Source organism: Heliangelus exortis, chromosome 15 (assembly GCF_036169615.1).
Source record: "Heliangelus exortis chromosome 15, bHelExo1.hap1, whole genome shotgun sequence".
Classification (NCBI taxonomy): domain Eukaryota; kingdom Metazoa; phylum Chordata; class Aves; order Apodiformes; family Trochilidae; genus Heliangelus; species Heliangelus exortis.
In genome coordinates this window covers 16598282-16614199 of record NC_092436.1, presented here as the reverse complement: position 1 = coordinate 16614199, position 15918 = coordinate 16598282, and the positions used below count along the sequence as shown (strand labels likewise).

The 15918-nt window shown below is 53.6% G+C and overlaps 2 protein-coding genes across 3 annotated transcripts in view; one reads left to right on the top strand and one right to left on the bottom strand.

The window, feature by feature from the left end:
- The first annotated feature begins 2473 nt into the window (after window positions 1-2473).
- On the top strand, window positions 2474-14654 carry PCDH12 (protocadherin 12). Its single transcript, XM_071759320.1, has 4 exons — window positions 2474-7418; window positions 7892-7986; window positions 9273-9424; window positions 13804-14654. Exons 1-4 carry the CDS (start codon window positions 4572-4574, stop codon window positions 14166-14168), a joined length of 3459 nt encoding a protein of 1152 aa, XP_071615421.1. The 5' UTR covers window positions 2474-4571; the 3' UTR covers window positions 14169-14654.
- Window positions 8738-15918, bottom strand: part of DELE1 (DAP3 binding cell death enhancer 1) — a 24948-nt gene continuing 17767 nt past the window's right edge. The window contains exon 12 of one of the 2 annotated variants that reach the window (XM_071759322.1): window positions 8738-8942. The gene's annotated coding sequence lies outside the window, so the exon portion shown is untranslated. Of the gene's footprint in view, window positions 8943-13594; window positions 14181-15918 lie in introns of those variants that run through there. The other variant, XM_071759321.1, reaches the window with a different exon arrangement.

The window sequence follows — 15918 nt, the reverse complement described above, 5'->3', positions numbered from 1 at the left end:
CTCATTGATTTGCAGCCGCTGGGGACTCGTAAAGGTCTGATTTATGTTGCAGCAAGCTGTGGCCTAGATCCATCACTTCCACACTGGAGGAGCTGGGGGAACCCCAGCGTTGCAAAATGTTTTGCCATTGTTCAGGTATTTCAGGCTGTCAAACAAAAAGCAAATGCAAGTGGCAAGGAAAGGTGGTGCTGATGGGGGCTCCAGTTCCTCCTGTTTGTCCTCGTCCCTGAGCCCCCTGGCCCAGGCCAGGAGCTGGGAGCTGCCCCTAATCCTAGATGACCTTCTCTGCAAAGATGTAGTGTTGAACTTCTGTCCTGCAGGATTTTTTTCCTGTGTATTTTATTTGCAAAGAGATATTTAGATAGAACCTCTTGAAAGAGAGGGAAAAGAAAATCTTAAAATTGCTGCGAGACTCATAATAGCAAACTAGATCCTGCATAGGATCCTTTAGAACAATCTTGTTGCAGCTTTCTCCTCCAGGATGACACCAAGGCTTCTAACTCAACTCAGGTTCATGTTGGTTTTTTTTGTTTTTTTTTTTCTCCACAGTAAAATGTCACTTTTTGTAGGTTCCCTTCTCTTCTGTTTGCCCAGCTCTGTTGCTGCCTGCTCCTAGGTTTGCTCTTTGTCATGCAAGGCTTCACAAAATACGTTGGGGTTCTCGGGTGGCAGAGGCTCTGCGTGCAAGTTATCCCAATGTTGTTCTACATTCAAAGATGGAGCTTGTTCTAATTTATTTCATATCAGTCTTCCTCTTCACAACAATCTTTTTATGACCACAGAGCAACACTGACTCCCCTGATCATCCCCTCTGTGCAGGGGAGCTCCTCAAGCACAGCAAGCAGGGGCTGGCAGGGACTGGATGGTTCATGGCTTTTCCTCAAAGCCCCATTGCTGCCTTAGGGAGCTTTTAAAATCTGCTGTGTCCTCTATTAACTCTCTCCTGCTGAGAGATCACTTGCAGCTTCTTTAATTGCTCTTCTCATTAGGGTGTTCACCTACTGCTGCATAGGCTGAGAGATTTGGGGCTGGAGAAGAGAAGGCTGTAGGGAGACCTCAGAGCACCTTCCAGTGCCTGAAGGGGCTCCAGGAAAGCTGGGGAGGGACTTGGGACAAGGGCCTGGAGGGATGGGATGAGGGGGAAGGGTTTCCAGCTGCAAGAGGGGAGATGGGAGGGAGAAATTGTTTGGTGTGAGGGTGCTGAGCCCCTGGGTGCCCAGGTTGCCCCCAGAAGCTGTGGCTGCCCCATCCCTGGCAGTGTTGAAGGTTGGATGGGGCTTGGAGCCCCCTGGGCTGGGGGAGGGGTCCCTGAGCATGGCAGGGGTGGCACTGGATGGAGCAGAGGGAGGGAGGGAGGGATCCTGAGCATCAGTCGGGGCCGGAGGGAGCTGCCCCGTCGCCCCTTCCCTCCCCGCAGGCCCGGGGACCTCTTTGTGTGGGGAGCTGGGGGTGCTGGGGGCTCAGCACGGAGCAGCAGTGGGCTCTGCTGGTGGAGGTGGCCAACTGCAGGCAGCAGGGCAGGGGGGAGTTCTGCCTCCCTCCAGCATCGGTGGGAACACAGCCGGGGTGAGCTTGTATTTGTGGTGCAAGGAAGGCAACGCTGGGTGTGTGTGAGGAGATGCAGAGAAGTCGTCACTGTGTGTGTTTTTTTTCTAATTTATTTTTTTCTTTTTCACTGTGGGTTTGGTTTTTAGCCAGCTCAGAGCGTGCGTCAACACAAAAAGGTGCTGCAGGAACTTGTAGCTGGAGGACAAATTTCTCCTCTCTGGGTGGTCACCCCCTGTTAGATCAAGTCTTACTCGTGCAGTGAGGCTGCTCTGCATGGATGGTGAGCATGTGGTGCCTTGGCTGCAGCTCTGCACCCTGGGGAGGTTGGGGTGTCTCGTGTGGCTCTGTCTTTGCTCTGGAGAGCAGCTGAGCTTCAGAGGAGCCAGGTTTTCCCACCAGTAAATAGCTTTTACATCTGCTTGTGGTGCTGACACCACCACACAGGAGCTGAAGAATGCTACTGCAATAATTGAACAGAGCTCGTGCTCTTTCTGAGCTTTAAATGAAAGGTTTTAGATGCAGACAACCCCCTAGGGGGCAAACATTGATCTTAATTTACTGTCTGTGCTCCTGGCAAGCCTTAGCTCCACTACATTTTTCTGTCCTGTTTTCTTTCTCAGCATCCCTTGGCCCATCTTCCCGAGGTGTGGTTGGCAGCAGCTCCTTGATGCTCTGCAGTGCCCTGGTACTGTCCTGACTGCCACCTGCTGGTGTCCTGGCAGCCTGGGGTCCCAGGTCTGCTCACCAGGGATTTTTTCCTGAAGAAGCAGCCTGATAATGAAGGCATTAGCTCCTCCAGCTCCTTTTCTCCTGGGCAGTCCAGATCTGTCACCAGGGCTGGTACCTGTACCGTGTATGTGTGGGGACTGTGCTTGGGAGGGGTCACAGCCCTTGGCTTATCCTGAGACTGTCACATCAGCTTTTCCCTGTGGTGGTTGAGCAAGCTGGGGCTTAAAATGGGGAGAAAAAGGAGCAGTTTGGGGCTGCAGAAGCTTCCAGGAGCATCATCCCCCAAGCTAGGGGGACAGGGGCACTGATGGGTGCTGATGTTTTGGGGAATAGATCTCCTGGCACATCAGTGGTGGGTTAAATGTGGGGCAGTTGGTGAGGTTGGCTTGTTCTGATGGGCTTGGGAGCTGATGGGGTGAAGGATGTGGCTTGCAGGGCTGTTTGAGGAGATCCCCACTGTTCTCAGGCATATTTATTCCCTTTCCCTGGTGATCTTTCAGTGCAGTTCTTCTAGTCTTTTCCATCCCTCATAAGGGAAGGTATAAAAAAAGGTGAGGTGGAAGGGTGAGATTCCCCCCAGAGTGGGGAAGCAACCTTCCCACCTGAAACCAGGGTACAGTCATCAGCTTCTCCACTTGCAGCTCCCCAGGCAGCTGGGGAGCAGGACAGGATCCCTCCAGGAGAGGAGCATCCCTCCAGGAGCACCCCAAGGGCTGGGCTTTGCTCTGCTGAGGAGGAAGTGAGCACAAAGCAGGGAAATAACTTGGCAGAGGTCACCTGGAGCTGGGGCTGAGCCCAGGAATAGCACCAGCATCTCCTGCCCCAGCTGAGCTGCCCTGTCCCTTCCTCCCGGTGTGACACATGGTGGCAGTTATCCACCCAGGGTGAAATGGCAGGTCAGCACTGGGGTTTGGTTTTGTTTGCTTTTGGTGTTCATTTTGGCATTAAAATTTATCAAAGTAAAGTGCTGAGAGCAGGCGATGGGAAAATCTGAGCTGAGAGGGGGGCAGGATGTGGGGGGCATGAGGTTGCCCAGTGAGGCTGGAGAAGTAGGAGGAGTGGGGCAAGGTGGGCACAGGACACCAGTGGCAGCCACAGGGCTGGTGGAGGCCACCTGGGAGATGCAGGGAGCAAGACAAAGGTGCTGTGGATGGTGGGACTCAAACCCCACCATGAGGATGCTCTGCTTTGTGTAACAGCCAAGGAAATTTCTGCAGTGATCTTCCCTATCCCTAATGCCTTCAGTTGTCTGAAGACCCAAAATACAGCATAAGGAAAAAAAGGGATTTGGTGGTGCAAAATCCGTGCTGGGTGAGCAGTGACACTGGGGAAATGAAAGCAGAGCTGAGCTGGGGATAGAATGTGTGCCAAGGTGGAGGGAGTTGGCCAGGATGGACGGATGTAGGGGATGGGGAGAGGCCTGGCAGGACACAGCTGGCATCTGCCAGAGCCTCCTTTCTTCCCCTGCAGCCACCCGCCTGTGTTTGAGGTGGCAGCTCTCCCAGTGATTCATTAGCTGGTTGTGGTGTGTCCAGATGCAAAGGGAGCAGTGACAGAATCCAAAGCCACGTGCTGGCACAGGCGACCTGGGGGCGTTGCCCTCCAAACCAGCAGCAAAAGGGAGAGCAAGGAACAGGGGTTACACTCTGGGTTTAGGCGGAACGGAAGCAGGACTTCCCAGAGGGAAGTCTGACGGTGTGGGGAGCAAGCCTTTGGGGGCAATGCAAGAGCAGGAGTCCACCATCATCATCATCATCATCATCATCGCTGGTCCTTGCAGACACCTCCCTGAAGAACACACAAAGCTTTGCAGAGGGGTTGGAGGCTGCGGGCAGGATTTGCACCTTTTATAAAACATTTTGCAGGTGCCAGCAGCCCCGGTCCCTGCAGGATGGAAAGCCAGGGTACCTCCACACCCCTCTCTCTCCCAGCTGGGAAACGTGCTGCCCCCTGCACCCCCCCATCCCACCCAGGCATTGTACCAGCCCGGTCCTCCCTTTTCCTGTAGGTGGGGTTTCCATAGGAAACACAGCTGGTCCACCTCCTGGCCCGGCTGGACACAGCTCCGGGCTGGAGCCGTGGTGCTGGTGGCTGTTCCCCTCTGCTCCGGGCTGAGCGTTTCAGCCCGGGGAGCCACTGGCTCTCCTGGCCACCCCTGGTGATGGCAGGGCAGGGGACAACCACTGGACTTGCTGGTGATTTCTCCTCCTTCCCAGCCCGAGGCCGGTGCCTATGAGACTTGGCGATGGGAGAGGGTGCCAGAGGCTTGGGACTGCTGTGAGGACTGCTCAGGGATGGGGGGACAGGCGTGCCGGGGTGGTGGGGTGGTGGGCTCGGCCAGCAGCGTGCTGGTGCTGCTGGGCTGCTCTGCTCTCCACCTGCCAGCCCTGTGGTGGTACCTCTGCCTCTGCACCGATGCCCAGGAGGTGGCCACCTTCACGGTGCAGTACCGGGTGCTGGAGGAAGTGCCACCTGGAACGGTGATAGGGACGCTGGCCCAGCACTTGGAAGGGGACGAGAGCGGAGAAACGGCTGACACCTTCCAGCTGATGGAGACCCCGGGGAGATTCCCACTGCACGTGGGGAGTGGAGACGGGGTGCTCAGCACGGCCGGGCGGGTGGACAGGGAGCAGCTGTGCCGGCACAGCGATCCCTGCTGGGTCTCGTTCGACGTGCTGGCTGCCCGAAACCTGGCTCTCATTCACGTGGAGGTCCAAGTGCTGGACATCAATGACCACGCGCCGCGGTTCCCCACACCCCAGCTGGAGCTGGAGATGTCGGAGAGCGCGTCCCTGCGGACCCGGATCCCGCTGGACCGAGCTCTGGACGCCGACACCGGCCCCAACGCCCGCTGCTCCTACGCCCTCTCCAGCAGTGAGCACTTTGCTCTGGAGGTCATCTCCAGCTCCGATGGGACGAGGCACGCGGAGCTGGTGGTGGTTAAAGAAGTGGACCGGGAGCTGCACTCCTCCTTTGACCTCGTCCTGACAGCCACTGACCAGGGGGAGCCACCCAAATCAGGTACTGCTTTAATTAAAGTCATTGTCCTCGACTCCAATGATAACAGCCCCATCTTTGCAGAGAGCTCTTTGACAGTAGAGGTTCGGGAGGATGCTCTGCCCGGGACCCTCCTTGTGACAGTCACAGCCACCGACCCCGACCAGGGCCCCAACGGGGAGATCGAGTACAGCCTGAGCAGGCACGCTCCTCCGGAGGTGCTGAGCGCTTTCGCCATCGATGCCCGCACGGGCAGCCTCAGCCTGAGGCACCCACTGGACTATGAGGAGACCCACGCCTACGAGCTGGATGTGCAAGCCCGGGACCTGGGGGCCAACCCCATCCCAGCACACTGCAAGATCCTGATCAAAGTCCTGGATGTCAATGACAACGCTCCCGAGGTCCACGTCACCTGGGCTGCTCGGGCACCTGTGCTCTCCGAAGCCCTCCCCAAAGACAGTTTTGTGGCTCTGGTGACAGCCAGCGACCCTGATTCAGGCAGCAACGGGCAGGTGCATTGCTCCCTCAGCCAAGGGTATGAGCACTTCAGGCTGAAGAAGACCAACAGCCACAGCTACGTGCTGATGACCAATGCCACGCTGGACAGGGAGCTGCAGGATGAGTACAACCTGACGCTGGTGGTGCGGGACCATGGAGACCTCTCCTTGGCTGTGCTGAAGCACCTCACTATCTGCATCAGCGATGTCAATGACAATGCCCCGTCCTTTGAGGAGGCCACCTATGAGGCTGCTGTTGCTGAGAACAGTGAAGCACCTGCCTTCCTGCTCACCGTCCAGGCCACTGACCCTGATCTGGGTTTCAATGGGAAAATCACCTACAGCATCCCAGACTCCTCCACTTCGGGTCTGGTTTCGATTGACCCCATCACCGGGGACATTTTTGCCCTCCAAGCTTTTGATTACGAGCAGGTGAGGAGCCTGGAGTTCCTGGTGACTGCAGAGGATGGTGGTTACCCCAGGTTGGCATCCAACATCACCATCAGGGTGGCTGTGCTCGACCAGAACGACAACGCGCCCGTCATCACTGCACCGGCACTGGTGGGAGGTGCAGCCACCCTCTCCATCCTGGTCAACGAGGAGACAGGGTGCTTCTGGGTGGCTCCTGGGAATGGGAGCTCCCAGGGGATGGCAGCGGTGACCAATGCAACGCTCACATGCACCGGTGCTCTCTTCCTCTTCATCATCTCAGCCAGGGACGTGGACTCTGGCACCAACGGGGCTCTCCGGTATGATCTGGTAGGTGGGGATGACTCCGGGCTCTTCATCCTACACCCTCTCTTGGGGCAGGTCTTCCTCAACACCACCAACGCCAGCAGCCTGGCGGGCAGCGAGCGGGAGCTGGTGGTCCGGGTGAGCGATGGGGGGGACGTCCCCCTGCACACCCTGGCCCGGGTCCATTTAGTTTTCCGGCATCACGGGGCCTTCTCCAAAATCTCAGCCTGGGAACCGGGCTGGCCGAGCCCCTCGGTGGTGGCCCTTATCTGCCTGGCTGCTCTCCTGGGTGGGTGCCTCCTCCTCTCGGCTTTAACCCTGTCGATGCGTAAGAAGGAGAAGAAGGATGGCATGGCCTACAACTGCAGGGAGGCAGAGGACGCCCGCAGGCAGCAGCAGCTCAAGAAGCCCCACAGGCAGATCCAGAAGACCGACATCCACCTTGTCCCGCTGCTCCGGGGCCGGCCCCGGGAGGCTGAACACCCCCATCCCTACCAGGAGGATCTGCCCCCTGTGCTGGGGGGCTCTCCACAGGCTCCCCTCCACTTCACCCCCACTCTCTACAGGACCCTGAGAAATCAGAGGACCCAAAAAGACTCAGATGAGCAGTCGGGGGCCTTCAACCCACCCGTCCTGCAGCGCCGGCCCTGCCAGCCCCACAGACAGAAAAATGTGGCCAAAGAGGCTGCAAGCCCCCTGGATGCACCACAGGACTGCAAGAGCTTGATGAGGCCACCTCAGGAGGCTGTGGGAGAGCCCCTGCTGCCACCTGGACAGCCCCTGAGGGAAGGGGAACCTGAGCAGGCCCAGCCCCACCAGCACATCATCAGGAGCCTGGTCCGGCTGTCACTGGTGGCACTGGCAGAGCAGAGCCCCACAGGGGAGTTCTCCATGGAGTCACCCCCAGTGCAGGTAGGAGCTGCCCCTCGTGTTGCCAGAGGTGTGCCATCCCCTTATCCTTCCTCACCCAGGTTTTGGGGTGGTGGGAACATGCAACCTGCTGGGTTTTAGTTGGTCTCTTTTCCCAGCCCTGGGTGGAGGTGCCCCAACAGTCAGGGGTGGGAAGGGTGGAACAGTCAGCCCACCATGGGCAGGGTGTCTCCATGCCCCCCAGGATGCCCGGGGAGCTGGGGTGGATGATGGTTGTCACGTGGGGAAAGGGACAACCCGTGATCACTTCCCTGGGGGAACATGTGGGCAGGGGAAGTGCAGGGGCCAGGTGGGCCACCCGGCCCCTTGTTTTTCCCCCCTCGTGGGGATGCTGAACCATCTGCAGGAGGAGGAAACGCTATAAAAAGGCTGGAGGGGGGTCGGAGGGGACATCCTGGCAGGAAGCAGCTTGAGTGGCCACCACTAGGGCTCAACAGGCTTTTCCTGCCTTCCAGCAAATCTCCCAGCTGCTCTCCCTGCTGCACCAGGGCCAGTTCCAGCCCAAAACAAACCACAGGGGAAACAAATACACAGCCAAGAACGGCAGCAGGTAAGGCCACCTCTCAGCCCTCACCCTGTGTCCCTCTGCTTCAGCCCCACTGGCCCTAGGAGCCTCCAGAGGCAGGAGACACCAGGGCAGCAGACACACAAGGCAAAACCTCAGCCCTGCTTTTGTGGCCTGAATTTGGGGACACGGGTCCTCCCTTCAGGGTGCTCAGGTCCTGTCTTCTCACTGGTATCCAGCTGCCTCCTTCATGAGAAGAGGAAATGGTCTCAGGTTATGCCAGGGGAGGTTTAGAAGACAACCTCACTGAAAGTGTAATTAAACACTGGCACAGGCTGCCCAGGGAGGTGGTTCAATCACTGTCCTTGGAGACATTTTAAAGACATGTGGAGGTGTAGATGTGGTGCTGAGAGACATGGTTTAAGCACTGAACTTGGTAGAGTTCATTTAATGGCTGCTAGAATTAGGTTATGGTTGGACTCAATAATCTTACAGGTTTTTTCCAGCCAGAATGATTCTGTGGTAGGGCTGCTTTTTGCCTTCTTTGAGCACTTCTGAGCACAGAGGGTCCCTGCTCTGGAGGCAGCAGCGCAAGAATTAATATTTTTTTATGGCTTTGAGTACTTCCTCACAGGTGCTGTTGCCTGGTGACATGAGTTTAGGGCATTTGTTCCCAGGCCAGGGGGCTGGGAAGGGGTGGAGTGGGCAGGGACATCCCAGTTGTGTGCTGAAGATGTTCCCAGTGACAAACTTTATGGTGTTCCCATTAAATTAGGCTGCTGACATCTCTGTGAATGCTCCTGGGGGTGCCAGGGCTTCATCTCTGCTCTGTCGTGTCACTCCTGTCTCCCCCTGCCCAGGCCATGGGCAGACACAGCTTTCTCACCATCATCTCCATCTGTTGAAGAAGGGAGGGAGAGCAGCTCTGGGAGCTGCCTGGGCTGTGGTGCCTCTTGTCTGGTCCTGCTCATGGGCAGAGCTGGCAGCTCCCTGTTTGCTCCCTGCAGAAGGATAAAAATAAAAACCTTTTTGGGCAAGAAACGTGGTGCAGCACCCAGCTGGAGCCCACTTCTCAGAGCCTCCTGACCCCACTGCTTTTGTTCATGTTTGTTTTGTTTTGTTTTTTTTTTTCCTAAAAGCCCATGAAACTCCTAGTTGCTGGGGCCTAAAAGCATTATTCCTCCAGTGCTGTGGATGATGCACCAGGAGGATGCCCACACCCCTCCGCTGGGTCATTTTTTGGGGAATGAGGACAACACCCTTCAAAACAATGGGTGGGGCAGGGTGGTGCTGGGGGTTGAAGCCTGACAGCAGTGTTCTGACCCCCCCAGGGCTGCAGGGCTGGACACTGACTGCCTGAGCACGAAGGACAGCGGGCATGGAGAGAGCGAGGCTGAGGACAGAGACTCTGAGAGTGGCTTTGAGCTCTCTGTGCAGCAGCTGGTGGGAGAGGAGCTGGAGACCCTGCTGGAGCCACAAGCAGGTGAGGTGGCCTTGCTGCTGGGAGCATGCTGGGGCTGGTGGCAGGGCTCCAGCAGAGAAATTTCCTCAGATAACACACTAAACCCCTTCAGGTGATAGAACTGGCTGGCCTGCAGCAAGCAAGCCAGGGGACATCTCATCTCCTAGGGTGGCTCTGACAGTGGCAGATGCTCAGGGCAGCAAGTAGGAACCAGGCAGTTTATAGCAAAGGGACTTGCTGAGCTTTGTGTTGGAATTTTTTCCTGTGTTTAATCTTGGTAGATCTTCCTTCCCGTGGATGTATGTGCTGCTGTTGAACTGATTTGAGAGGCTGAGCCCTCTTGTTGCACAGAGGTGAAGTCCAGTTTAACTGTGCACCATGGGAACCACTCCCCATGCTGACCTGAGACCCTTTGTTTCATGGTCTCCTAGTCCATGCAGAGTAAGAACAGTAAGGAGTTGTCTTTGTCAAGCTCCTCATAATGTTACAGACCCTTTGAGCCTCATCAGGTACCTCTTTCCTGCCAGGCTGAACTCACCCAGTCTCATCTCCTGTGACCAGCCTGTTACTAATTTTACCTTATCTTTATTGAGATGTGGTGACCAGAATTGTGCACAGTGGTTGGGCTACATCTGCACTGCTGGTATAAGGAGGTCCTCCAGCTTGCATCATCCCTCTCCTGCCTAAGCTCCCTCCTGATCTCTGTTACCAAACTGTTCATGGAGACTCCAAACCCCTCCTCTGTGTGCTGGGAGAGTCATCAATAGGTGCTGTGTTGTTGCCCATGACAATTATCCTGTGGTCAGTGACACAGAAATCTAGCAGCCACTTTTATGTCACAGCCTTTGGTATTACTAGGTCCTTCAGTCACCCTCTGCTTTTATGTCTCTGTGTGTTTTAGTGGAGTCAAATCCAATACCAGCCAGTTCTCTACATCACTTCATCACCAAGTTGAACAGATACTCCGGGGCACCACAAGTTACCTCCTTTGCAGGGAGGAGTATTTATTCCTACCCTCTCTTCCCAGCTTTTAGCAGACATTAGTCCCTGACAGAACCTGGCTGGGCATTCAGGTACAGCTCAGGTCCCCTTTGATCCTGGCTTGTGTTCTTCTGCAAGCTCAGCTGTCCTCTTGTCAACCAAGAGGACTCTTCCTAAGACTCCAATGAATCAGCAAAACCCAATTCCCTGCCTTGCAGATGAAGAGCAGGGAGCTGGGTAGCTGCTGAGCCCTGTGTCTGAGGATTCCTATGGATCTGCCCACACCAGACTCACACATTTAAAAACTCCTGTCACAACTTTACCTTCCCTTCCTCTGATACCGTATTCATTTGAAGCAGTAGTTAATGAACAGCAGTTAATAAACCAAGCAATTTCATATCTGAGTTCCTCTAGCACTCCAGGGTGAATACCATCTGGGCCTGACATTTTCTACATGTTCCTTTTATTGATTTGTTCTGAAAAAAAAATCTCTTCCACTGGCATTTCAATTTGAAAGAGTTGGGCTGACTCACGTCCTGCAGCACAAATTTCTTTGTGGAGCCTCTGCACTCCTCCGCAGTACCAAGAACTCATTGAGGTTTACTGCTGAGGTCCTTTTAATTCTAGAGTTGGGCATTTTCCCTGCTCTTTCTTGAAGAACCAGGCTGCTTCTCTCTGTTTGCCTTCCTGTCCTTTGATCCTAGTGAGGAGCAAACCAAGGAAAGGCTGAGTGAGATGAGCAGTGAGCTTCGTAGGGATTAAAGGTCCTGCAGTCAGGAGCAGGGAGCTAACAGGCTGCCCAGCTCCATCCCAGTAAAGTCACTGGTAGGCCTGCTGAGCAGCTCTATCTGGATTCAGTCCTGCCCAGACAGGAGCATCCTAGAAAATCTGTGTTATGGCCAGGCATCCATGAAGTGCCACCTTCCAGCCTTCTTAGATTTGATAGGAGAAAACCAAGCCCCCTTTTACCAAATTGCTGGAATGTGACGGTGCCCAGGAGTGGTGCAGGCTGAGGCCATGCTGGTGGCTTCCTGCCCATCAGTGGTGCTGGGCATGACAAAAGCAGCTGCCCTGCTCCAGTGCTGAGAAACAGCCTTCCCCATGAGCCCCAGACCTTCCCAAAAAGGCAGCAGAGTGCAGACGACGGAGCTGCTGGACTCCTTCCTCCTCTCCCAAACACAAACAGAGAAGTGGACTCGCATCCTGAGGGAGGGAGGAAGGAAGCCTTGCTTGGGCTCCAGGGTATCAGAGCAGCTGGCCCAGGCTGTCTGGAGCTTTGTGCTTTTCACAGCAGGGAGGGGGGAGCTGTGCAAATAATCTGTCCCGACCAACTCTCAGGTTGTTTATGCTCTAAAAATCGAGCTGTGGGTGAACTTTCAGCACCTCTATTAACACCTATCCCCCCCAGAGCCACAGAGCAGACTTTTATTGATTATAAAAACAACCCCCTTGCCAAAACACCATTAAAGAAAGGCAGTAAAGAGTTATTGGTCAAATTAAATGTACCTAATTATAAGGGTTTCATGGTCACAGGACCATCAGCTCACTGAGTCTCAGCTCTCTCTGCAGAGTGCAGACTGTGCCCTGCTCCATAGCTGCAGCATGAGAATATTAAGGGAATGCAGTGGTTTCTTGCTGGCTGTGGATGTTTTAGGGCAAAAATATGGGATTTCAGCACAATTGGGAGATCTCCTGAAGAAGAGTCACTGTGACTGAAAGAAAATACAGAGACTGTAGAAACAGAAATGAATTTGGAGGCTTTGGATGAAGTGAAATCTCTAAGTGATGTGTCTGCCTTCCTCTTCTTAGCAGGTTTGAATCCCAGCCCTCATCCCTATTCCAGCCCAGGACACCACTGTTTTTCAGAGAAAAAGGGGTAACTATGTAGTAGGCTGAGGAAGGAGATGTGTCTCTGCAATTGATAGCCCCGAGGACCGTGTGTCCCAGGCTGTGTCAGGGTACTGATCATCTCTGGGAGCAGCACAAGTGGATGAGTACAGGCACTCTGCTTCCCCAGGCACAGCCCTGTGATGGTGACACCACCTCTTGCCCTCGGGACTGCTGTGCTGCCGGGTGTTTTCTTAACAGCCTTCACTTATTTGCTTTGCTGTTTGTTTCACAAACCTGGTGGTCACTTCCAGCCCCCCTGTGGCTCTTTGGTGATGCTTTGGGACTGAAGCAATGCAGGGCTGGGAGGCAGCATCACATCCCCCAGGCTTGTTTACCAACTGCAAAGCTCAACCTGAAAAACAAGAACCCCCGTTTCCTTCCCTGCCGTCTGATGAGGAAGCTATTCCAGGCTCACCCTGCTATGGGGTCCTTCCTTTTATTGCAAGTATGTGTTTATTCATGGCCAGTTATAATCACTTCTTCTTTAGCCAGCACTATTTTAAGCCTAAAGATTTCCTTTGTCGGTGCTTATCTCCTCAGAATAATGACAGGTTGCAGTCAGATCCCCAGTGAGCATTTGCTTCCTCAGGCTAAGCAATCCCTACATCTTTTGGGTCATGTAAGTCTGGACTCACCCTTGTTTTCAACCTCAACAGTTTTCTTTGCACTTCTCTCATTTCAGATCTTCTTTCCTAGGGATGGATAATCAGATTTGGATGTAATACTCCTAATCAGGGCTCGCCAGACCTAGTAACAATACCACAGAAATATTTTTGTGCCAGCAGGGAATACCTTGACCAGCACATTGTCTGATTTCCTTTGCCCATTTTGGGGCAGAATCACATTACTGGCACATTAAGGAGCCTGCAGCCGACACCCACACTCTCTGCTCCCACTGCTCCTCATCTGCTTCCAATTAATGAACAGCTACTTTATAGCTCAATTTTTCGTAGCTCAGTCTTCAACCACCCAGCTGTGCATTTTATCAGCCAGAATTTCATTCTGCTCCTGTTATTATTGTTCTCACAATAACCCATTTCTTTGCAGTCTCAGAACGGCTGCCTAGCAGCAAATTCCCACCCTAGAGATGTCCCTTAAGGAAAGGCCACTAGTGACCTTTTTTCTGTTTAATACATTCCCCCTGAAAGCTTTCAATTGTCCTCTCCCCTCCAGCCAGTCTTAAACCCTCCCTTTCTCTGCCTTTGAGAAGAATTTAGTGAAGTACCACTTGAGGCTGCAACAAATGAGAAAGCAAAGTGAGCTTAACAGTTATGATAGAAAAACAAAACAGAACACCCAATAGTTTTAAAACAATTCTAGTTTGTTGTTTATTTTAAGCTGCTGGTTTGAACGATGCTCCTGGTAGCTTATCCCTAGACCCATTAGCAGTCAGTCCTCTCACAGCTGGTTTCAGGAAGTCTCTGCATTTCTCAATTTTTTTTTTTTTTTTCTTTCTCCCCCCCCTCATCTTCTCTCCTGGGGTCTCCTCTACTCCATGTCTCACTCACAGTTCTTTTCATTCCCTGCAGAGCTGGCCCTCAAGAGGCTGACAGCTGCTGACCCAGCGTGGGTGGCTCGGCTCTCCCTGCCCCTCACCAGCAGTTACAAGGACAACGTCTTCTCCCCCGATTCTCTGCAGTCCCCTCAGGACGAGGAAGCTGCCAGGCAGGAGAAACCAAGGACCTTTGAGACCTTTGGCAAAGGTGCTGGGGCTGACTCAAATGCTGCTGGGACAAGACTGGCCAGCACCTTCCTTTCAGAAATGAGCACCCTCTTTGAAATGATTTTGTCCCAGAAAGTCCAAGTCCACAATGAAACGGGCTCGGGGCTTCTGAGGCAGCTGTCAGCACGTGGGAAGAGCCTTGGACTGGAAGACAGTGCTCCTGGTCTGTAGGCAGCTTGGTGGCTGTGGTAAGGAGATAAGAATCAGATAGAGCCTTTGGGTATTTTGGGGGCACATGTGACAGGGTTATTGTCATCCATGGGACATCCATGTCGAGACTGATCAGGACAGGCATATTTCTTCCTTTGCCTCACCTCATTACATTTCTCCACGAGTGATTTCACCTTGTTTAGTTCCCTTCTACCTGCCTGTTCCTTCCTTTCCCTAGGTTTTCCTCCTCTTCCACCCTCATCTTTCAGCTTACCATCCCACTCAAGTCCCCCACCAGCAGGAATGTGCTCTCCTCCCAGGACAGGCTGATCCAGGGGAGGTGTTAGACTAAGCACAGCACAAGGCAGTCGTCTGCATCCACGTGATCACAGACTCTGCACCATGGATGATAAAATATCACAGTCATGGACTTTGCAACATGCTGCAGAGTCAGGCTCCGGGATCTCGGATCTTATTTAAATAAAATTGTGTTTTTTTCTAACACTACCATTTCTGGAACAAGGTGCACTGTAGGTGACATAATGATTTAGCTGCAGAAAGCCTGAAATGGCAGCCCTGAAAGGGAGGTTTGCCTGTTGTCTCCCTCTGGTCCTTTTGTGGTTCTACTACTGTGAGCTTGGCATTCTCTGAAATGCCCCAAAATCAGCACTTCTGCTCTGACATCTCTGTTCTGGCTGCATTAGGTGCCCAGTTTCCTTCTCCATGCTCTCTTTTGAGGCCATCGGATTTTGGCACGTAGTCCTTACCCAAAAGCAGACAACAGATGGCTGGAGTCTGCCAACAGTAACCTGGGAAAAGGGAAGCCTGAAAACACCGTTCTGAAACGCTCCGTCACGAGCCTCGGCCGTGTTGGGGGTTTTCACTTTGATCTGTGTGTCTGTCAGCTAGAAGACAGCTTCAGGATAACAGTGTGTGGAGGAAAACCAAGCTTACAGCTCACAGGTGGGGTTAACCATGGGGATTTCCATGGAATGGAAAGGACAACAGTGACATGAGCATCTGGAATGTGTTTGTAGGCTCTCACAGCAGTGCATGGATGGCAGGTAAGCACTGCTGGCTCGTGCACATGGAGGGCTCTTCTGTACCTGCCTGTGCATTCCAACTGTGCTACAAAACACCAGAAGAAGCCTGGGGCATGCTGGCAGAGTGGCTGCACAGGTGACAGAGACTGAGGGTAAGCCATCACCCTCACTGCTAGCAGTGCTTATCTGCTCACGGGGGGGCTGTCACATCCCTTGTCCTTGGGCAGTGTTTTTTTGCTTTCATTTTACTGTCAAGTTGTAAAAGACCAGGCAGCACAACCCAGCAGCCATGATCTTGGAGCATCTCAGGAGTGTCCTGTTTGTGCTGCTTTCCCATGCAGCTGGAAGTGACAGTGCACTGCTTTTTAGTGTGTGTGCACACACAGGCTAAATGAGCAAGTTTCTCTCTTTCTGTTCCTTTTGGGACCAACTGGCAAAAGCAATAGAATAACATTTCCCCAGGAAGGCTCTGTAATATCCAAAATATCTTCTCTTGTATTTGGAGTCCCCAAAGTCCTTTACTGATGAGCAGTAAACTATACTGATGGGTTTTCCCCAGCCTGCTTACACTGCCAGGCATCTAATAGAAACATCTTGCTGTTTTGTTTAACAAATAAAAGGGGCTCTTGCACCAAAACAATGACAGGGAGGCAAACCCTAACTGAGATGCAGCTGTGCAAACTACCAGGGAGGTGTCAGTGGCCGTGAGGAGATGCAGCCCTCTGGGA

Excerpts from the sequence above, each read along its gene's own strand:
- PCDH12 (XM_071759320.1), top strand. The coding sequence starts at position 4,572 with ATGGGGGGACAGGCGTGCCGGGGTGGTGGGGTGGTGGGCTCGGCCAGC. Across the intron at positions 7,987-9,272 it reads ACAGCCAAGAACGGCAGCAG|GGCTGCAGGGCTGGACACTG; the intron begins GTAAGGCCACCT and ends TGACCCCCCCAG. Across the intron at positions 9,425-13,803 it reads CCTGCTGGAGCCACAAGCAG|AGCTGGCCCTCAAGAGGCTG; the intron begins GTGAGGTGGCCT and ends CATTCCCTGCAG.